The 22,645-nt window shown below is 50.6% G+C and overlaps 1 protein-coding gene across 8 annotated transcripts in view; it reads left to right on the top strand.

The window, feature by feature from the left end:
- The first annotated feature begins 459 nt into the window (after positions 1-459).
- ctc1 (CTS telomere maintenance complex component 1) overlaps positions 460-22,645 on the top strand; it is a 74,301-nt gene continuing 52,115 nt past the window's right edge. The window contains exons 1-10 of one of the 8 annotated variants that reach the window (XM_038278129.1): positions 464-771; positions 819-921; positions 7,309-7,408; positions 7,489-7,585; positions 10,453-10,675; positions 11,888-12,117; positions 15,915-16,044; positions 16,118-16,561; positions 17,060-17,182; positions 17,368-17,597. In XM_038278129.1, coding sequence (XP_038134057.1) covers positions 871-921; positions 7,309-7,408; positions 7,489-7,585; positions 10,453-10,675; positions 11,888-12,117; positions 15,915-16,044; positions 16,118-16,561; positions 17,060-17,182; positions 17,368-17,597 — 1,628 coding nt within the window. In that variant the 5' untranslated portion in view covers positions 464-771; positions 819-870. Of the gene's footprint in view, positions 922-7,308; positions 7,409-7,488; positions 7,586-10,452; positions 10,676-11,887; positions 12,118-15,914; positions 16,045-16,117; positions 16,562-17,059; positions 17,183-17,367; positions 17,598-22,645 lie in introns of those variants that run through there. The other 7 variants (XM_038278128.1, XM_038278136.1, XM_038278132.1 and 4 more) reach the window with 7 other exon arrangements.

Here is a 22,645-nt window from a genome sequence, read left to right as displayed (position 1 = left end):
GATAGAAATGTGACTAGGTAGAATGCTTTAGTGCTATCTATGATAGAAATGTGACTAGGTAGAATGCTTTAGTGCTATCTATGATAGAAATGTGACTAGGTAGAATGCTTTAATGCTGCTGAACTAATAGGTGATTTATATCTAATAATAAATCTAAGCTTTGCCAGATTTGATAATTAATAATGTAGCTTGACTATCTGATGCAATCATATAACATTTTCCTTCTCTAACATCATCATCAAGCAGCTAAAGCTGACATATTGTCAATAATTCACTAGTGCTACCTGCTTTGAAATGTAAACCCTGATTACATGTCTCACCAACCAACCAGGTGCCAGAGCTTCTTCCATATATGGGCAACAGGAAGAGTGTGCAGCACTTTACTTCCGGCTACAACCAGATTAATCAGGGATTAAATTAGTTAAATGATTTCAGGCTGCCGTTTCCTCTCCTGTCCAGCAGGGGGCGGTGCTGCAGCGGCGCTGCGGCTCTCAGCCTCTTTAACCACAGAAGGAGAAACTTTTAGCGCTACTTTCGGTTCTTGCTCCGCAGTTCTGCTGCAGGTTCTGCTGTTTCAGCCCAGTTGATCGGAACCAGAGTTCTGCTGCAGGTTCTGCTGTTTCAGCCCAGTTGATCGGAACCAGAGTTCTGCTGCAGGTTCTGCTGTTTCAGCCCAGTTGATCGGAACCAGAGTTCTGCTGCAGGTTCTGCTGTTTCAGCCCAGTTGATCGGAACCAGAGTTCTGCTGCAGGTTCTGCTGTTTCAGCCCAGTTGATCGGAACCAGAGTTCGGCTGCAGGTTCTGCTGTTTCAGCCCAGTTGATCGGAACCAGAGTTCTCCACAGCTCTCCAGCCTCCAGTGGTGCTGAGGATGGCCGCCCTGCAGAGCTTCATGGACCGGGTCGGAACCAGCAGTGAGGCGGTCAGTAGATTCTACCTGTTCGATTCGGTTCTGATGATCGGAACCAAGAGGTCCAGAGTTTGGTTAGAATGAGAGGAGATCAGTTAGAAGCGCAGGAGAGGATCTACCAGGAGAGGATCTAGGATTCTAGATCTAGGGCTGTTAGGGTGAAGATAAGGGTGTGGAGTTAGAGGTTAATCCAGATGTTCTAATGTAGAATATGACAGATTACTGGATTAAAGACATTTCTAGTCTGCTACATTCTATCACACATAATAATTCCTCCTCCATGTTCATTCTTCTCTTCATCAACAACAAACTGTGGATTTGGTGACATTTGATCATTATTATTTATTAAAGGAGGAGAATAAACAAATCCTGTGAAGTTTAAATCTGTCATTATTTTTCTATATTATGTTTGAAACATTTATTATTTTATATTTTAAAAACCAGAATAGTTCAAATAAATCAGACTGTTAATCTTTATATTTTAATTCCAAATGTCTGCAGTAGCAGAAAAATCTTTCTGAATAGAAAGAATCAGAATCAGAAAAACTTTAATAAACTTTAATAAACTTTAATAATCCCAGAGAGAAATCACTGTGTTACACGCTCCAGATAAACAAACATTTATTTAGGTATAAATATAACAAACCACAAAGAGAATCATCTTCAAACTTAGAAAACCAAGTCCACTGGTTTGGTTTGAACTTTTTTAGGAATATTGGAAAATTGTTTGATAAACATTTAAACAGAAAATCTATTTCATCAGATTGTTATAGAGATCATCAAAGGAGCAGATTATATCAGACAGCTAAAATATTTGATTCTCTCATAACTCTGGCTATTAATGATCAAATGTCACCAAATCCACAGAGTTTGTTGTTGATGAAGAGAGAAATAAACACAGTTAAAGAGTTGATGGTGAATTAATTTAATCCCAGGTTATGAAGGAGGAACAGATTATTTATGGTGAATTAATTTAATCCCAGGTTATGAAGGAGGAACAGATTATTTCAGCTGTAATCTCCATTCTCTCCTCTCCTCCCATATCTTTAGGAAATAACTAGCTACTGTTTCCAGATTCTCTAAAATCCTGATGTGCTATAGCATGTAGTAGACTAGGAATATCCTTAATCCAGTAATCTGTCATATTCTACATCAAGTATTATTTTCTGCGTCCTGCTGTGAGCTGGTTTCCATCCTCTGATATCAGCAGTGAAAAGTGATGAATACTCACTACTTGTTGTAAAACTGGGTTTGATGGCTGAGTTTATTTTTCAGGTTTATTTTTCAGTTAATCTGTCTGTTTCAGTTGGAAACAGTCAGATTATCTTGGTGTTTGAAAAAAACAGAAAACAGCTTAAAGGACCTCATTCATTCATTCATTTATTTTAATATTTTGTAAGCAGCACCTGCTGAAATGACCCCCCCCCCATATCACCCCCTGCGACATTTTATCACTGAATGTGTAAATTAATATTATATATTAACAGTAATGGTGATGATATTTCCCCCATTTGGCAGCTTATATTTACGAGCAGCGAACAGCCGAGCGGCAGAGACGCCATTAGAGGGAATGGGAAAATAAGGAGGGGGGGGGGGGGGGGGGGGGGGGCAGGTTCTAAGTTGAACAGATAACGTGTCAGAAATGATCTAGAATGGTTCTGATAGCTTAACGGGGAACCAGCATCCAGTGAGCAGAGAATTGATTCACTGACTGAAGCACATCGACTGAAACCTGGAGAATTCTGTTAATTCATGTTTATCTGTTCATCAAACTATCAATTTAAAGGCATCAATGTGCCAGAAATATAAAAACATTAAGATATGTTTAAAATTTCCCTTTTTGTTCGTATTTCCATCTGTTTTCTCATCAGGGGGCGTGAGTTTAGGGCGATGCGCTCAGGGGGGGGGGGTCATTCTGGGCACCACAGATAAACCTGGAGGAGAGAATCCAAGCAGGGGCGGATTCAGGAAATGTGGGGCCCTAGGCAAAGACAGGCATGGGGCCCTCTGAATGGAGAAGAAAACACATTATAGAGATCATTTATATAGATACAGACATTTTAATAGAATAGACAAACATTGTTTACTACATTTTACTGCCCTTAATGATGTTTTATATTTTTATATTATGTCTGGGGAAAAATAACAATTCAAGATATCTTTAATCACATTTTGGAGTTAAAATGTATTTTTAGATATCTCAGATGACGTCATCTGATTTATCAGTTAAAGTGTCACATCCAGAATTATATTCAAGATATTTCAGTTAATTTGGACCAAAGTCAAAACTATATTATTAATATCTGAATTATGAAACATCCTCCATTCACTGAGCCGTCCTAACAGCTGCCTGCAGGATTTAGCTTGGCTGCAATGATGCTCTTCCTGACAAACTTGTTTCAAATGTCTACAATATAGAAAGACCTCAGCAGGATGTCCATGAGACTGTGGGCAGGAGAGGAAGATGCTGAGGTTGTTGAATGGATTCAGTTCATTGGTTCTGTCCAGACGTCCATCTGTCTGTCTGTCCTCCTGCTGGAAGCCTGGGATCTTCTTCATCTCTGATCTTCTTCTACTGGATCTAGTTTTCCAGCCTCTTCTTCTTTACCTCCTTGCTTCCTCTGACCTTAGGATGCTTCTTTATTCTCATTATTTCCCATCTTCCTTCTTTAAGTCGTAGGAAAGTCATATTTAAATGTCATATCATTCTAGCTTAACATGTATAAATGTTCTCTTTATCAGACCAGATTGTCCCAAAAGTTAGAAAATTTCTATTAAAAAAAATCCCGTCTTAAAATCTGTGTTTTTTCCGTTATCTCCTGCAGGCCAGTCAGTTCTCCATCAGCCTGAACACCTAAATTCAGCCAATCATATATCAACCGTCATCTGTCCATTTTTTTGATTGACAGATGATTTTTTGAAACCAGAATCCTTTCCTTTCCCATTGAGTTGCGTCCCAGTGTTCACGGGGATGGACGTCTGTGTCTTCGGCAGGCGTAGAGCTAACAGAACTGGCAGCGTTGCGAGGCAAGGGCTCAAACATGGACGGCTGGTTAGTCACAGTCAGAGAAACAAACAACAACAACTAATATGTCTGAAAACAGGTGCCATCAGTTCAATATCCATTTTTCAATTCACTAGAACGTCAGTACTGACTCAGATCCTCTCCAAGTCTGTTCTTGACTAGAACCCAGCGAAGTCTGGATTCTGGGAGAACAGGAGCACGCAGAATCATTAAGGGTTAATTGGAACGAAAGCGTACTGATGACATCACCACATTCAAAGCTATTCTTGAGCTGCATTTCACCTCCTGTTATTAATAGTCTCTAGTGTCGTGGTTTTAAGGTGTTTGGCCCACATGCAGGTGCGGGGCCACGCCCACCTGTCAGCAACAACCACCAGAGAGTAAGCAGAGCACAGAACCCTGACACCCAAATAATAATGAATTCTGACTTTTTTCATTTAGTGGAGGAATAATAATGAACTCAGTCAGATAAACACAAATCAAATGAACATTTTACCAAAAAAAACAATCAAACCTCCATCAGAGCCAGCGGTACTTCACACACGGCTATGCAGAGAGAGGGCTGCTGCAGACGGGCTAACGTTAGCTCTGGCTGCTGCAGACGGGCTAACGTTAGCCCTGGATGCTGCAGACGGGCTAACGTTAGCTCTGGCTGCTGCAGACGGGCTAACGTTAGCTCTGGCTGCTGCAGACGGGCTAACGTTAGCTCTGGCTGCTGCAGACGGGCTAACGTTAGCTCTGGCCGCTGCAGACGGGCTAACGTTAGCCCTGGCCGCTGCAGACGGGCTAACGTTAGCTCTGGCTGCTGCAGACGGGCTAACGTTAGCTCTGGCTGCTGCAGACGGGCTAACGTTAGCCCTGGCTGCTGCAGACGGGCTAACGTTAGCTCTGGCTGCTGCAGACGGGCTAACGTTAGCTCTGGCTGCTGCAGACGGGCTAACGTTAGCCCTGGCTGCTGCGGACGGGCTAACGTTAGCCCTGGCTGCTGCAGACGGGCTAACGTTAGCTCTGGCTGCTGCAGACGGGCTAACGTTAGCTCTGGCTGCTGCAGACGGGCTAACGTTAGCCCTGGCTGCTGCGGACGGGCTAACGTTAGCCCTGGCTGCTGCAGACGGGCTAACGTTAGCCCTGGCTGCTGCAGACGGGCTAACGTTAGCTCTGGCTGCTGCGGACGGGCTAACGTTAGCCCTGGCTGCTGCGGACGGGCTAACGTTAGCCCTGGCTGCTGCGGACGGGCTAACGTTAGCCCTGGCTGCTGCGGACGGGCTAACGTAGCCCTGGCTGCTGCGGACGGGCTAACGTTAGCCCTGGCTGCTGCGGACGGGCTAACGTTAGCCCTGGCTGCTGCAGACGGGCTAACGTTAGCTCTGGCTGCTGCAGACGGGCTAACGTTAGCTCTGGCTGCTGCAGACGGGCTAACGTTAGCCCTGGCTGCTGCGGACGGGCTAACGTTAGCCCTGGCTGCTGCAGACGGGCTAACGTTAGCTCTGGCTGCTGCAGACGGGCTAACGTTAGCTCTGGCTGCTGCAGACGGGCTAACGTTAGCCCTGGCTGCTGCGGACGGGCTAACGTTAGCCCTGGCTGCTGCGGACGGGCTAACGTTAGCCCTGGCTGCTGCAGACGGGCTAACGTTAGCCCTGGCTGCTGCAGACGGGCTAACGTTAGCTCTGGCTGCTGCGGACGGGCTAACGTTAGCCCTGGCTGCTGCGGACGGGCTAACGTTAGCCCTGGCTGCTGCGGACGGGCTAACGTTAGCCCTGGCTGCTGCGGACGGGCTAACGTTAGCCCTGGCTGCTGCGGACGGGCTAACGTAGCCCTGGCTGCTGCGGACGGGCTAACGTTAGCCCTGGCTGCTGCAGACGGGCTAACGTTAGCCCTGGCTGCTGCAGACGGGCTAACGTTAGCTCTGGCTGCTGCAGACGGGCTAACGTTAGCTCTGGCTGCTGCAGACGGGCTAACGTTAGCCCTGGCTGCTGCGGACGGGCTAACGTTAGCCCTGGCTGCTGCAGACGGGCTAACGTTAGCTCTGGCTGCTGCAGACGGGCTAACGTTAGCTCTGGCTGCTGCAGACGGGCTAACGTTAGCCCTGGCTGCTGCGGACGGGCTAACGTTAGCCCTGGCTGCTGCAGACGGGCTAACGTTAGCCCTGGCTGCTGCAGACGGGCTAACGTTAGCTCTGGCTGCTGCGGACGGGCTAACGTTAGCCCTGGCTGCTGCGGACGGGCTAACGTTAGCCCTGGCTGCTGCGGACGGGCTAACGTTAGCCCTGGCTGCTGCGGACGGGCTAACGTTAGCCCTGGCTGCTGCGGACGGGCTAACGTAGCCCTGGCTGCTGCGGACGGGCTAACGTTAGCCCTGGCTGCTGCGGACGGGCTAACGTTAGCTCTGGCTGCTGCGGACGGGCTAACGTTAGCCCTGGCTGCTGCGGACGGGCTAACGTTAGCCCTGGCTGCTGCGGACGGGCTAACGTTAGCCCTGGCTGCTGCGGACGGGCTAACGTTAGCCCTGGCTGCTGCGGACGGGCTAACGTTAGCCCTGGCTGCTGCGGACGGGCTAACGTTAGCCCTGGCTGCTGCGGACGGGCTAACGTTAGCCCTGGCTGCTGCGGACGGGCTAACGTTAGCCCTGGCTGCTGCGGACGGGCTAACGTTAGCCCTGGCCTCTGCGGACAGGCTAACGTTAGCCCTGGCCGCTGCATACGGGCTAACGTTAGCCCTGGCCGCTGCATACGGGCTAACGTTAGCCCTGGCCGCTGCGGACGGGCTAACGTTAGCCCTGGCCGCTGCGGACGGGCTAACGTTAGCCCTGGCCGCTGCGGACGGGCTAACGTTAGCCCTGGCCGCTGCGGACGGGCTAACGTTAGCCCTGGCCGCTGCGGACGGGCTAACGTTAGCCCTGGCTGCTGCGGACGGGCTAACGTTAGCCCTGGCCGGTGTATACGGGCTAACGTTAGCCCTGGCCGCTGCGGACGGGCTAACGTTAGCCCTGGCCGCTGCGGACGGGCTAACGTTAGCCCTGGCCGCTGCAGACGGGCTAACGTTAGCCCTGGCCGCTGCAGACGGGCTAACGTTAGCCCTGGCCGCTGCAGACGGGCTAACGTTAGCCCTGGCCCCTGCAGACGGGCTAACGTTAGCCCTGGCCGCTGCAGACGGGCTAACGTTAGCCCTGGCCGCTGCAGACGGGCTAACGTTAGCCCTGGCCGCTGCAGACGGGCTAACGTTAGCCCTGGCCGCCGCAGACGGGCTAACGTCTAGAACCTGGAACTAACCAGCCAGAACCGAGCGCTCGGTCCAGCTAGTTCCAGGTGGTCTGGTTCTTCCTTCAGGCAGCAGAATAACGGATCAGAACCAGCTGACCCATGTGTTCTGCTGCAGGAGTCCATGTGGCTTCAGAACCTCTCCACCTTCATCCACCAACATCTGGATCCAGGTCCCTGTGGCTCCGCCCACTCTGCTGAGGTCCAATCAGCAGCAGGTCAGTGGTTCTGGATCCACACATTGTCCTGAAATGCAGACCTGTATGGTTTCCATGGTAACGGTGTCTCTCTGCTGCAGGAGGGTCATGTGACCACAGCCTGGAGGAGCTCATAGCGTCTGCGGTGGAGAAGATCCAGGAGAGCAGCAGCTCAGGGGGGCTGCCCGTCAGCTACAGGTGGGTCCATCAGAACCAGAACCTCTGACCAGGCCAGAGTCTATAGACCTTCTCCTGTCTCAATCAGAACCGTCCCTCCTGTCCTCTGGGTTCCCTCCAGTCTGTACGCTCTTCTCCATCCAGACAGTGTCTGACCAACGACCAAAATCTAATAAATTAGCAAATATTCCCAAAGGAGTAAATCATGATAATCTGATTAAAATCAAAATAACTCCAATTGGGGAAAAAGTTAAAACAATTAAATGCGGTCTGTTTAACATAAGATCTCTTTCCTCTAAAAGTCTACTAGTTAATGACTTGATTTGTGATAATCACATTGACTTGTGTTGCCTTACAGAAACCTGGCTGCAGCAAGAGGATTATGTGAGCATAAATGAGGCAACTCCTTCAAGCTATTTAAATTTTCACATCCCCAGAAGTTCTGGGCGAGGAGGAGGAGTAGCAACAATCTTCCAGTCTGACTTACTGATTACTCCCAAAACAGTTAATACCTACAACTCTTTTGAACATTTAACCCTTAATTTCCCTGATCCAAATTGCAAAGCAAGAAAACCTCTTCTTTCTGTAACTTTGTATCGTCCACCAGGTCCTTACTCTGAATTTTTAGATGAGTTTTCAGAGTTCCTTTCTGATTTGGTATTAAATACTGACAGGGTCATCATAGTGGGAGATTTTAACATCCATGCTGACATTGAAGGCGATAGCTTAAGAGCAGCCTTTAATGCTATCTTAGACACTATTGGCTTTGTTCAAAATGTGAATAGTCCCACGCATTCTCATCTTCATACTTTGGATCTTGTGCTGACATACGGCATAGAATGTGAAGAAATAACAGGATTTCCTCACAACCCTGTCCTCTCTGACCACTTTCTAATAACCTTCAGGATTACTTTAACAGAGTTCTCCTCCCCCAAAAGAAGGTTCAATTTTAGCAGATCTTTATCAGATAGAGCAGTTATACATTTTAAAGAATCTGCTTCACTTTCTCTCTCCTCTGTGTCACTGAGCAGTGCTGCAGAGTGCAAAAGCATAGCTTATTCCCCTTCACAGGTTGATGATTTTGTTGATGGGGTTGCTAGTTCTCTGCGTATTGCCTTAGACAACGCAGCTCCTTTGAAAATGAAAACTGTTAAAAATAGAAAGCTTGCTCCTTGGTTTAATGCAGAGCTGCGTACTTTGAAGCAAAATGCTAGGAAACTGGAGAGAAAATATCGCTCCACAGGCCTGCGGGAGTCCTTCCAAGTCTGGAAAAATGGTTTACTGCTGTATAAGAGGACGCTTTGTAAAGCTAGAGCAGCATACTTTAAATTCAGTTTCAATTCCGTTTATTTCTATAGCTCCAATTCACATCATGTCATCTCAGGTCACTTTCCAGTTCACCAGATCATCCAGTCAGATTGATTCAAAGTTTTCTATCAAAGGAAAACCAGCTGATTGCATCGACTCATTGACTCTTTAGCAATCCCTCACACTAAGCATGCTTGTAGCGACAGTGGAGAGGAAAAACTCCCTTTGAACAGGAAGAAACCTCCAGCAGAACCAGGCTCAGTGTGAGCGGCCATCTGCTGAGGCCCACTGGGGTTCAAGGAGACAGAAGCAGACATAGAAAAAGAAGCATAGATACAAAAGGCAACTGTCAACCAGCTCCACAGGCGGCCCCGTCCAGGAAACACACAGCCAGGCAGACGAGCTCCGAGCCAGCTCCCATGTCAGAGGATGAAGAGAGCACATCCAGTTAGTCACAGTCAGAGAAACAGGACTACACTGGAAAACAGGCCAAGCTCCAACATCTAGAAACAAAGGTGTTGATGGAAGCAGCACAGCTGATATTTCTCTCCAGGATGGAGTCACAGCCAAACAGGAACAGACCAGATGAAGCTACTATGAGAAAAAGCAGAGAGAGCAGAACGTTAGAGATTGAACTAACAGATTCTGCAGAGTGGGAGAATAGAGATAGAATGAAGCAGAATGATGAAAAAGGGGTCCCTATGTCCTCCAGCAGTCTAAGCCTATAGCAGCAGAAATATAGAGATAGATCAGGATAACCTGAGACACTCTAACTAGAAGCTTTATCAAAAAGGAAAGTTTTAAGCCTAGCCTTAAAAGTAGACAGGGTGTCTGCCTCACGGACTAAAACTGGTAGTTGGTTCCACAGGAGAGGAGCCTGAGAACTAAAAGATCTGCCTCCCATTCTACTTTTAGAAGTTCTGGGAACCACTAGTAAACCTGCAGATTGAGAGCGAAGTGCTCTGTTAGGAACATAAGGAACAATCAGATCTCTGATATCAGATGGAGCTTGGCCATTTAAGGCTTTATATGTGAGAAGGAGGATTTTAAATTCTATTCTGGATTTAACAGGAAGCCAATGAAGAGAAGCCAGGATAGGAGAGATATGATCTCTCTGTTTCATTTTCATCAGAACTCTGGCTGCAGCATTTTGGATCAGCTGAAGGCTTTTAACTACAGTTTGTGGACTTCCTGATAGTAAAGAATTACAATAGTCCAGCCTTGAAGTAACAAATGCATGGACTAGTTTCTCAGCATCACCCCACTCTTTATTATAAAGTATAGTTGGATGTGTGTTTATATTATATAAAGCTGTAACTGCAGCGGGTAACAAAAGTAATTTACCTCTGGGGTTATTAAAGTATTTCTGATTCTGATTCTGAAGAGTCAATGAGTCGATGCAATCAGCTGGTTTTCCTTGGATAGAAAACTTTGAATCAATCTGACTGGATGATCTGGTGAACTGGAAAGTGACCTGAGATGACATGACGTGAATTGGAGCTATAGAAATAAACTGAATAGAATTGTAGAGCTTCTCCTGTGTAAAACATAACTGTCCTTCCTGTCCTCTGTGTCTCCAGGCTTCTGTCCATCTCTGAGCTGCTGTCCCAGCAGCGTCTGGCCTGCGTCAGCAACCTGTCCTGGAGCACCAATCAGCACCGAGCATGGACCGAGGAGGCGGAGCTTAGCCTGCCGGGTCACAGGGCGCTGCCCCGGGTCCACCTGCTGCTGATTGGCTGGCTGAGAGAGGGGCGGGGCGGAGAGTGGAGACTGGTGGACGGCAGCGGCAGCGTCAGGTGTGAGGTAGGAGGGGGCGGGGCCTAGTCCAGGTTTCAGGATTGGACCTGGCTGATGTCAGCAGCGTGTGGGACCGGCTCAACGACTGCTGTTCGCCGACCGCGGCCCATCAGAACCGAGCCTTTGGACCGGGCTCGCCAAGCCGGTCCCACTGCGGCCCATCAGAACCGAGCCTTTGGACCGGGCTCGCCAAGCCGGTCCCACTGCGGCCCATCAGAACCGAGCCTTTGGACCGGGCTCACCAAGCCGGTCCCACTGCGGCCCATCAGAACCGAGCCTTTGGACCGGGCTCACCAAGCCGGTCCCACTGCGGCCCATCAGAACCGAGCCTTTGGACCGGGCTCTCCAAGCCGGTCCCACTGCGGCCCATCAGAACCGAGCCTTTGGACCGGGCTCACCAAGCCGGTCCCACTGCGGCCCATCAGAACCGAGCCTTTGGACCGGGCTCTCCAAGCCGGTCCCACTGCGGCCCATCAGAACGAGCCTTTGGACCGGGCTCGCCAAGCCGGTCCCACTGCGGCCCATCAGAATCGAGCCTTTGGACCGGGCTCGCCAAGCCGGGCCCATCAGAACCGAGCCTTTGGACCGGGCTCGCCAAGCCGGGCCCATCAGAACCGAGTCCCACTGACTCTAAAGCAGGTTGTTCTGGATCAGCAGTGGAATCTAAAGGCTGATTTATACTTCCTAACTATGTCGTCTGTGTGTGGCAGTGAATGCAAAGATGTCCCCGCCCCCTTTCTGCAGACGCTCTGCTGCACCTCTGCCATCTGTAGGTGAGCGCAGACAGGAGGCCTCTGATTGGTCAGATCTACATCCGCTCTCCTCTCTGCGTATTTCCTGTTTGGTTCCTTACCTGCTTGTTTTGTTTGTCTGACCGCCATTGTGGGAAACGACTGGTGAAGATGGAGCAGCTAGCAGAGCGAGGTGAGAACGCTGGGACCCTTTGTCCACCTGGATCCCCGCTCTTTTTGGCCCTCATGTCCCTCCGTTGTCACACAAACTTGCCCCCACTTCCTCGCCGCCTCGGCCGTATCTAGACCCACAGCTAATTCCTGATTGGCCCTCTGGCGTTGTAGCGTGGAATAGCATAGCACAGACCACGCTTCAATATTGGGCAGACATCAAAAATACCTGCATCAAGCTCACTGTGACACACTGCTGGGAGGAGAATAACCAGGCCTTAAAGAGGACTTCCTGTCTCTGTCCATTTGTCTCCAGCTGATCCGTCCGTCCCCCCTCTGGATGGACCGGCCCGTCTTCCTGCCTCACTGGAACTACATCCCCCATGATGCTACGGGGCAGAACCAGGACAGAGGATCCCTGGAGCTGATTGGTTCTCCTGTTCTGCTGTGTCCCAGAGCTGAGCAGCCATTGGCTACAGACCCAGGAGGGGCGGAGCTTAACGGAGCGGTGAGCGTCAGAGAGGCTGCAGCTCTGCTGAGGACCAGGTGGGTCACATGACTTCTGACAGGAGACAGACATGCTGGTTCTGATCCGGTAGAGTCGGGTAGAACCAGCTGGTTCTGATCCGGTAGAGTCGGGTAGAACCAGCTGGTTCTGATCCAGTAGAGTCGGGTAGGAGTGGCTGGTTCTGATCCGGTAGGGTCGGGTAGAACCAGCTGGTTCTGATCCAGTAGAGTCGGGTAGAACCAGCTGGTTCTGATCTGGTAGGGTCGGGTAGGAGTGGCTGGTTCTGATCCGGTAGAGTCCGGTATAACCAGCTGGTTCTGATCCGGTAGAACCTGCTGGTTCTGATCCAATAGAGTCGGGTAGGAGCGGCTGGTTCTGATCCTGTAGAGTCCGGTATAACCAGCTGGTTTTGATCCGGTAGAACCCGCTGGTTCTGATCCAATAGTCGGGTAGAACCAGCTGGTTCTGATCTGGTAGAGTCAGGTAAAACCAGCCGGTTACGCTCCAGTAGAGTCGGGTAGGAGCGGCTGGTTCTGATCCGGTAGAACCTGCTGGTTCTGATCCAATAGAGTTGGGTAGGAGCGGCTGGTTCTGAAGCTGCATTACCGCTTCCTCCGTCAGCCTGCTGCTAGTATCCCAGTGATCGTTTGTGGTCGGGGCTGCGGGCGTGCTCGCCCTCCAGGGGCTGCTCAACTGACGATTGTTTTGTCTACAGATCTCATCTGGTGTTCGGTGATTCTGTTTTCTTTTCATTTTCGGGTCACGCTCCGCTGGTGTTTAATTTAAGGGCTGTTACAGCTGATGACTGCTAATTTTACTTACCTAGCCGGTGGCGTTTTCTGCCTGTGCTCAGTTCTTTGGTTTGATTTAACTGAAATGTACGGTTTTCTGTTAATATTTACCTCATCAGTGGCGTTTTCTGCCCGTGCTGAGGTCCTTGGTTGGACATTCTGCTCTGTCGAGTTGGTGACGTTGCTCCAGAGTACGGGCTCTGTCACTGGGATATGGAACATCTCTGTTGTTCCAACTGCCTGGCCCCTTTGCAGCCTGAGGAAGGTCATGACCTGTGCCCCCCTTGTCTTGGTGGTGACCACCTCAAGGAGGCGCTTACCGATTCTTCTTGCTCCAGTGGCAGCGTTCTCCTCCATGCGGTGCGGCTGGGGGACGGCCATCTTGGCTGTCCCGCCTTCAGGGGAGTACATCAGGGAGCTCCATGCTTGCTGGTCTGATATTCGAGCTCTTTGTCGCCCGACGTCAGATGGAAGAGCCCTCACTGCGATGCAAGAGGCCCCAAAGTTTGGGTTAGGGCAGATGCCGGCTGTGTAACCTGGCATTGCCTCCCTTATTGTTCCTCCTTCGAGCTAGCACCCGCTGTCCACGGCCACACTGGGACTTCTCTCCCTGCGCCCTCTGAGGATGTGGCTGAACAGCCTGGCCCTGGACCCCGCCCGCCTGGCACACAGGCACATACAAATTTGTGTCGCATCGCACTGTCTTCGGTCTCTGAGGAGTTCCGCTCAGCCCCCTTCCATGCCAGAGGGAGGCTGTTTATACGGACGCCTCCACTCTAGGCAGGGGTGCAAACTGGCTGGCCCGCATCGCGCATCGGGTGTGGTCGACACGGCAGCAGAGGGAACACATCAATGCCCTGGAGCTGCTGGCTGTGGCCCATGCGCTCCGAATTTTCTTCTGGGGTTACAGGGGAAGCATGTGTGAGTCTGGTTGGACAACACCACAGTGGTCTTCCATATCAACCACCAAGGTGGGTCCAGGTCCCCGAGAGTGCTGACCCTAACATGCCAGCTCCTGGTTTTGGCGTCATCTCGCCTCATCAGCCTCAGGGCAGCCTATATTCCATGTTGGAGCAACGGACCTGCTGACTTCCTTTCCCGCACGTCGCCTCTTCCAGGGGGGACTGATGGCTCCACCCAGAGGTGGTAGATCACATAAAGTCGACATTCGGCAGAGCAGGCATGAATCTCTTTGCCTCTAGAGACATTCCCCACTGTCTCCTCTGGTTCTCCCTGTTAGACAGTTCCTGTCCTCTGGGATGCTGGCCCATGATTGGTCAAGAACTTTCCTGTATGCCTTTCCCCCGTTGGGGCTGATTCCTCAGACCCTCCTGCGGGTTCTCCAGGAAGGGCACAGTCTTCTGCTGGTAGCCCCGTTCTGACCGGCGAGGACTTGGTTTCCTTTGCGGCTTGCAGGCTTTGGTACAGCTTGCCAATGCGCCTCCCATCCAGGTGGGACCTCCTGTCCCAACTGGGGGGTTGAGTTATCCACCCCGACCAGGACCGCCTCCTGCATTGGCTTTGGCCTCTGCAGGGTCCGACCCGGCTTTCTCCCAAATCAGGAGTGACGTGGGCCACACAATACCTTGTGCATGGGTGCCATCCATCCGGGCTGCTTACACTGCAAGATGGGCAAGTTATGCTACCTGGAGTGACGATAGGGGGCTGGACCCCATACGTTGTCCCATTCAACCCTCAGTGGCCTTCCTTCAAGGGTTACTTAACCGGGGCCGGTCCCCTTCCACCTTGAAGGTGTATGTGGCTGCCATTTCCCTTGGCAAACTGGGTTCAATGGCTGCTCTGTTGGAAGGTGTAGGGACATAGCGCTATTCTTAAGGGCGCTAGACGTTTGCATCCTCCAAGACGCCGGGTGGCTCCTACCTGGGATCTTCATTTGTTGCTTGAGGCTCTTCATTCCCCACCCTTTGAGCCGATTGCGACAGTGGACCTAGAACGGTTCTCAATGAAGACTGCCTTCCTACTCGTCATGGCATCTGGTAGACGAGTGGGGGAACTGCATGCCCTGTCTGTATCCGAGCCTTGTTGTCGGTGGAACCCAGATGGCTCCGGGGTTACCCTATGGACCAATTCCTCCTTCGTCCCGAAGGCCCCAACAGTGGCAGGCACAGGTTTGCCGCTTCAGTTGTCTCGCTTTGAGCCTGGGACCCCTTCTGAAGCTATGTGTCCAGTCAGAGCGCTGGAGGTCTATGTCTGCACCACAGAGACCATTCGGCTGATCGACAGCCTCTTTGTAAGCCATGCTGGCCCTCTGCAAGGTCCTGCCTTTTCCAAACAGTGGTTGGCACGTTGGGTCGTGGGGGCGATATCTGTGGCATACTCTCTGCAGGGTCAGCCCCTACCTCAGGGGGTATGGTGCCACTCCATAAGGAGCCTGTCAACCTCATGGACTGCATTAATGAGGGTGTCGCTGGAGTCCATCTGCGCGGCTTCATGGTCTGTGCCAACCACTTTCATGAGGTTTTATAGGGTTAACATGGCTACGCCTGAGCCTTTTCAGGGCACCCTGCTGCAACCACCGGCTGCATCCTGCTAAGTTAGGTGCTGCTGCCGGGTTCCAGCGGGTTGTTCCTTTGTTTCTTCATCCCTCGGGACCTGGTTGGCATACGTCATTCAGTGCTTGAAGCACCACCTCTGGCGGTCATCCAGGATTCATACAACCATAGTTACATACGTAACTTTTGTTCAGAGCATTAATATCTATTGTGTAAATCTGCAGTATCCTGGTTTGGTGTTATCAGTGTGATGCAGAGTTTATCCATCAGTTCATCAGTGTGATGGCAGTGGGGAAGAAGCTGCTGCAGAACCTGCTGGTCCTGCATTGAATGCTGTGAAGCCTCTTCCCAGAGGGCAGCAGGGAGAACAGTCCATGGTGAGGGGTCATTGATGATGTCACGGGCTCGGGACATCAGAACCAGAACCAGGAGGTCTGGATCTACCTCTGCTGTTAAACTGGAGCTCCTGTCTGCCTCCATCTTTACTGTGAACAAAGGTTGACCTCTGGGTGACCTCTCTTTGTGGTTCAGGGTCAGAGGTCAGCGGCTGTCGGTGTTCGGTCAGGTGTCCTCGGTCTGCCCCCTGCTGGAGGTGTCAGGAAGCTGTTTCTTCTTCTTCTCTCTGATGGAGGACGATCAAACTGTTCCTGTCCTGGTGAAGGTAGGAGACCCAGACCCAGGCTGATAGACTGACCTTTGACCTCTGCTACTAATGGTGATCTGTGTGTGTTCAGGGCAGCAGGCTGTGGTGGTCCCAGTGTGTGTGTGTTGGTGACTCAGTGAGTGTTTCAGCTCTCAGAGTGTGTTTGATGAGAGGATGGAGAGGAAAGCAGCTGCTGAGCGTGGCCGAGGGCTCACACTTACACACTGGGTATGCACAACTACACACCCCAATACACACTGGGGACGCACAACTACACACCCCAATACACACTGGGGACGCACATCTACACACCCAGTTACACACTGGGGACGCACATCTACACACCCAGTTACACACTGGACACAGCCAGTCCCACCATCAGCACCAGAGTCACCCTGGAAGGATCCCCACAGAGGAAGCAGGACCAGTCCTCCACTCTGACCGCCTGCTGATGGACCAGGAGGAGGCGGAGCCTGAAGAGGATGCTGTCCAATCAGCAGCAAGGATCAGACGCTCCAGAGTCATCAGCTACCAGGTAGGAAGGAAGCCTCTGATTGGTTGGAACCTTGTAGGAGGCCTCTGATTGGTTAGAACCAGGTAGGAAGGAGGCCTCTGATTGGTAAACACATCCACTGGTTCCAGTCGAAAGAAAAAGAACAAAAACATTTAAAGCTTAAAGTGATCAGCAGAAAGTAGACACCCCCCCCCATCCCCCCCGCTCTGAAACGCCTCGAGTGACAGCTAGAACTATCCACCATAGAGAGGACATGATGATAAGTGGAGGCTTTAGTGGGAAATAACAGATCTGATCAAATGATAGATAAAAATGATCAACAGTGTTTAGTGAGAGTTTACTGTTAAACTATCACATGTTGTTAAAATCAGCCAATAATATCAGGAGAGGAGAAAGAGAAGGAGGAGAGGAGAGGTTCATTAGGAGGTCACTGTTAGGGTCAGCAGGGTCTCCTCTCCCTCTACTGGAACACAGCAAATGTTTCCCTGTGAGCTAAGCTCCGCCCCTCTCCTCTGATAGGGCACCGTGACGGAGGTGATCAGTGAGGGGGCGGGGCTCTACGTGATGGACAGGAAGGTGGGTCTGTGTTTGGCCTATCAGCCGTCAGAGAGGAGGAAGCTGAGAGCAGGAGACCAGGTGGAGGTGAGTACCTGCTGCTGAGCTCTGATTGGTTCTAGATCAGCGTTCTGATTGGTTCCTGCAGATCTGAGCTCTGATTGGTTCCTGCAGATCTGAGCTCTGATTGGTTCCTGCAGATCTGAGCTCTGATTGGTTCCTGCAGATCTGAGCTCTGATTGGTTCCCTAATCTTCTGTTCTGACCCTGCAGCTCCATCAGGTCCACTTCCTGTACCGGCCCTGTCCTGACCTTCCTCCCAGCATGCTTTGCTGCTGCCTGGGCTCGTCCGTCAGGGTGACGGCCTTCAGCAGAGTGGGCGGAGCCTCCGCAGGCCGCTGCTGTCCTGGAGATGGGGTGTTGCCACGGTTACTGCTGCAGAAAAACAGAGGGATGGATCAGTACCTGTGGAGCTGCCACCTGGCCTCCCAGCTCAGCAACAGGTGAAGGTTCTGCTTCCTGCAGGAGCAGATTGTTGGTTTCTGTCCCATAAAGTAGGTCAGAGTTAACCGACTGGTTTATACCAGCCTCCTCTGCAGGCTCCACTAGGTCACCTGGTTACCATGGTGATGCTCAGTCTGCAGACAGACCGGAGTTAACCGACTGGTTTATACCAGCCTCCTCTGCAGGCTCCACTAGGTCACCTGGTTACCATGGTGATGCTCAGTCTGCAGACAGACCGGAGTTAACCCACTGGTTTATACCAGCCTCCTCTGCAGGCTCCACTAGGTCACCTGGTTACCATGGTGATGCTCAGTCTGCAGACAGACCGGAGTTAACCGACTGGTTTATACCAGCCTCCTCTGCAGGCTCCACTAGGTCACCTGGTTACCACGGTGATGCTCAGTCTGCAGACAGACCGGCCTCTAGTGCTCCTCAGACCAACAGTTTACCACAGCAGCACTTTACTGTGACTGAATGACTATAGATCTAACCTAGAACAGCTCTGAGGTCACTCCATAGATCCACATCAACCAGATCATCCAGTTGGATTGGTTAAAAGTCATTGACTAGCAGAGGGTCAGTTAGTAGCAGAGGATCAGTTAGTAGCAGAGGGTCAGTTAGTAGCAGAGGATCAGTTAGTAGCAGAGGGGTCAGTTAGTAGCAGAGGGTCAGTTAGTAGCAGAGGATCAGTTAGTAGCAGAGGGTCAGTTAGTAGCAGAGGATCAGTTAGTAGCAGAGGGGTCAGTTAGTAGCAGAGGGTCAGTTAGTAGCAGAGGATCAGTTAGTAGCAGAGGGGTCAGTTAGTAGCAGAGGGTCAGTTAGTAGCAGAGGGATCAGTTAGTAGCAGAGGGATCAGTTAGTAGCAGAGGGGTTAGTTAGTAGCAGAGGGGTCAGTTAGTAGCAGAGGGGTCAGTTAGTAGCAGAGGGATCAGTTAGTAGCAGAGGGTCAGTTAGTAGCAGAGGGGTCAGTTAGTAGCAGAGGATCAGTTAGTAGCAGAGGGGTCAGTTAGTAGCAGAGGGGTCAGTTAGTAGCAGAGGGTCAGTTAGTAGCAGAGGGTCAGTTAGTAGCAGAGGATCAGTTAGTAGCAGAGGGTCAGTTAGTAGCAGAGGGGTCAGTTAGTAGCAGAGGGGTCAGTTAGTAGCAGAGGATCAGTTAGTAGCAGAGGATCAGTTAGTAGCAGAGGATCAGTTAGTAGCAGAGGGTCAGTTAGTAGCAGAGGGTCAGTGACTAGCAGAGGGTCAGTTAGTAGCAGAGGGTTAGTTAGTAGCAGAGGGTCAGTTAGTAGCAGAGGGGTCAGTTAGTAGCAGAGGGTCAGTTAGTAGCAGAGGGTCAGTTAGTAGCAGAGGGGTCAGTTAGTAGCAGAGGGTCAGTTAGTAGCAGAGGGTCAGTTAGTAGCAGAGGGTCAGTTAGTAGCAGAGGGTCAGTTAGTAGCAGAGGGGTCAGTTAGTAGCAGAGGGTCAGTTAGTAGCAGAGGGTCAGTTAGTAGCAGAGGGGTTAGTTAGTAGCAGAGGGGTCAGTTAGTAGCAGAGGATCAGTTAGTAGCAGAGGGTCAGTGACTAGCAGAGGGTCAGTTAGTAGCAGAGGGTTAGTTAGTAGCAGAGGATCAGTTAGTAGCAGAGGGTCAGTTAGTAGCAGAGGGGTCAGTTAGTAGCAGAGGGTCAGTTAGTAGCAGAGGATCAGTTAGTAGCAGAGGGGTCAGTTAGTAGCAGAGGATCAGTTAGTAGCAGAGGGTCAGTTAGTAGCAGAGGATCAGTTAGTAGCAGAGGGTCAGTTAGTAGCAGAGGGTCAGTTAGTAGCAGAGGGGTCAGTTAGTAGCAGAGGGTCAGTTAGTAGCAGAGGGTCAGTTAGTAGCAGAGGATCAGTTTAGTAGCAGAGGGTCAGTTAAGTAGCAGAGGGTCAGTTAGTAGCAGAGGATCAGTTAGTAGCAGAGATCAGTTAGTAGCAGAGGGGTCAGTTAGTAGCAGAGGGTCAGTTAGTAAGCAGAGGATCAGTTAGTAGCAGAGGGGTCAGTTAGTAGCAGAGGGTCAGTTATAGCAGAGGGGATCAGTTAGTAGCAGAGGGATCAGTTAGTAGCAGAGGGATCAGTTAGTAGCAAGAGGGTCAGTTAGTAGCAGAGGGGTTAGTTAGTAGCAGAGGGGTCAGTTAGTAGCAGAGGGGTCAGTTAGTAGCAGAGGGATCAGTTAGTAGCAGAGGGTCAGTTAGTAGCAGAGGGGTCTGTTAGTAGCAGAGGATCAGTTAGTAGCAGAGGGGTTAGTTAGTAGCAGAGGGGTCAGTTAGTAGCAGAGGGGTCAGTTAGGTAGCAGAGGGTCAGTTAGTAGCAGAGGGTCAGTTAGTAGCAGAGGATCAGTTAGTAGCAGAGGGGTCAGTTAGTAGCAGAGGGTCAGTTAGTAGCAGAGGGGTCAGTTAGTAGCAGAGGGGTCAGTTAGTAGCAGAGGATCAGTTAGTAGCAGAGGATCAGTTAGTAGCAGAGGGTCAGTTAGTAGCAGAGGGTCAGTGACTAGCAGAGGGTCAGTTAGTAGCAGAGGGTTAGTTAGTAGCAGAGGGTCAGTTAGTAGCAGAGGGGTCAGTTAGTAGCAGAGGGGTCAGTTAGTAGCAGAGGGTCAGTTAGTAGCAGAGGGGTCAGTTAGTAGCAGAGGATCAGTTAGTAGCAGAGGGTCAGTTAGTAGCAGAGGATCAGTTAGTAGCAGAGGGTCAGTTAGTAGCAGAGGGTCAGTGACTAGCAGAGGGTCAGTTAGTAGCAGAGGGTTAGTTAGTAGCAGAGGATCAGTTAGTAGCAGAGGGTCAGTTAGTAGCAGAGGGGTCAGTTAGTAGCAGAGGGTCAGTAGTAGTGCAGAGGGGTCAGTTAGTAGCAGAGGATCAGTTAGTAGCAGAGGGTCAGTTAGTAGCAGAGGGTCAGTGACTAGCAGAGGGTCAGTTAGTAGCAGAGGGTCAGTTAGTAGCAGAGGGTCAGTGACTAGCAGAGGGGTCAGTTAGTAGCAGAGGGTCAGTTAGTAGCAGAGGGATCAGTTAGTAGCAGAGGGGTCAGTGACTAGCAGAGGGTCAGTTAGTAGCAGAGGGATCAGTTAGTAGCAGAGGGTCAGTGACTAGCAGAGGGTCAGTTAGTAGCAGAGGGTTAGTTAGTAGCAGAGGATCAGTTAGTAGCAGAGGGGTCAGTTAGTAGCAGAGGGGTCAGTTAGTAGCAGAGGGTCAGTTAGTAGCAGAGGGGTCAGTTAGTAGCAGAGGATCAGTTAGTAGCAGAGGGGTCAGTTAGTAGCAGAGGATCAGTTAGTAGCAGAGGGTCAGTTAGTAGCAGAGGGTCAGTGACTAGCAGAGGGTCAGTTAGTAGCAGAGGGTTAGTTAGTAGCAGAGGATCAGTTAGTAGCAGAGGATCAGTTAGTAGCAGAGGGATCAGTTAGTAGCAGAGGGTCAGTGACTAGCAGAGGGTCAGTTAGTAGCAGAGGGTTAGTTAGTAGCAGAGGATCAGTTAGTAGCAGAGGGGTCAGTTAGTAGCAGAGGGGTCAGTTAGTAGCAGAGGGTCAGTTAGTAGCAGAGGGGTCAGTTAGTAGCAGAGGATCAGTTAGTAGCAGAGGGTCAGTTAGTAGCAGAGGGTCAGTGACTAGCAGAGGGTCAGTTAGTAGCAGAGGGTCAGTTAGTAGCAGAGGGTCAGTGACTAGCAGAGGGGTCAGTTAGTAGCAGAGGGTCAGTTAGTAGCAGAGGGATCAGTTAGTAGCAGAGGGGTCAGTTAGTAGCAGAGGGTCAGTTAGTAGCAGAGGATCAGTTAGTAGCAGAGGGGTCAGTTAGTAGCAGAGGATCAGTTAGTAGCAGAGGGTCAGTTAGTAGCAGAGGGTCAGTTAGTAGCAGAGGGTCAGTTAGTAGCAGAGGGTCAGTTAGTAGCAGAGGGTCAGTTAGTAGCAGAGGATCAGTTAGTAGCAGAGGGTCAGTTAGTAGCAGAGGATCAGTTAGTAGCAGAGGGGTCAGTTAGTAGCAGAGGGGTCAGTTAGTAGCAGAGGGTCAGTTAGTAGCAGAGGGTCAGTTAGTAGCAGAGGATCAGTTAGTAGCAGAGGGTCAGTTAGTAGCAGAGGATCAGTTAGTAGCAGAGGATCAGTTAGTAGCAGAGGATCAGTTAGTAGCAGAGGGTCAGTTAGTAGCAGAGGATCAGTTAGTAGCAGAGGGTCAGTTAGTAGCAGAGGGTCAGTTAGTAGCAGAGGATCAGTTAGTAGCAGAGGGTCAGTTAGTAGCAGAGGGGTTAGTTAGTAGAGGAGGGTTCGGTTAGTAGCAGAGGGTCAGTTAGTAGCAGAGGATCAGTTAGTAGCAGAGGGTCAGTTAGTAGCAGAGGGTCAGTTAGTAGCAGAGGGGTCAGTTAGTAGCAGAGGGTCAGTTAGTAGCAGAGGGGTCAGTTAGTAGCAGAGGATCAGTTAGTAGCAGAGGGGTCAGTTAGTAGCAGAGGGTCAGTTAGTAGCAGAGGGTCAGTTAGTAGCAGAGGATCAGTTAGTAGCAGAGGGATCAGTTAGTAGCAGAGGGGTCAGTTAGTAGCAGAGGGTCAGTTAGTAGCAGAGGGTCAGTTAGTAGCAGAGGGTCAGTTAGTAGCAGAGGGGTCAGTTAGTAGCAGAGGGTCAGTTAGTAGCAGAGGGGTCAGTTAGTAGCAGAGGATCAGTTAGTAGCAGAGGGTCAGTTAGTAGCAGAGGATCAGTTAGTAGCAGAGGATCAGTTAGTAGCAGAGGATCAGTTAGTAGCAGAGGGTCAGTTAGTAGCAGAGGATCAGTTAGTAGCAGAGGATCAGTTAGTAGCAGAGGGTCAGTTAGTAGCAGAGGATCAGTTAGTAGCAGAGGGGTCAGTTAGTAGCAGAGGGTCAGTTAGTAGCAGAGGATCAGTTAGTAGCAGAGGGGTCAGTTAGTAGCAGAGGGTCAGTTAGTAGCAGAGGGATCAGTTAGTAGCAGAGGGTCAGTTAGTAGCAGAGGGTCAGTTAGTAGCAGAGGGTCAGTTAGTAGCAGAGGGTCAGTTAGTAGCAGAGGGGTTAGTTAGTAGCAGAGGGGTCAGTTAGTAGCAGAGGGGTCAGTTAGTAGCAGA

This window comes from Cyprinodon tularosa, unplaced genomic scaffold, assembly GCF_016077235.1.
Source record: "Cyprinodon tularosa strain WSP-4 unplaced genomic scaffold, ASM1607723v1 ctg1385, whole genome shotgun sequence".
NCBI lineage: Eukaryota > Metazoa > Chordata > Actinopteri > Cyprinodontiformes > Cyprinodontidae > Cyprinodon > Cyprinodon tularosa.
Note: the sequence above shows the minus strand (reverse complement) of the source record. Positions and strands in the feature narration are given on the sequence as shown.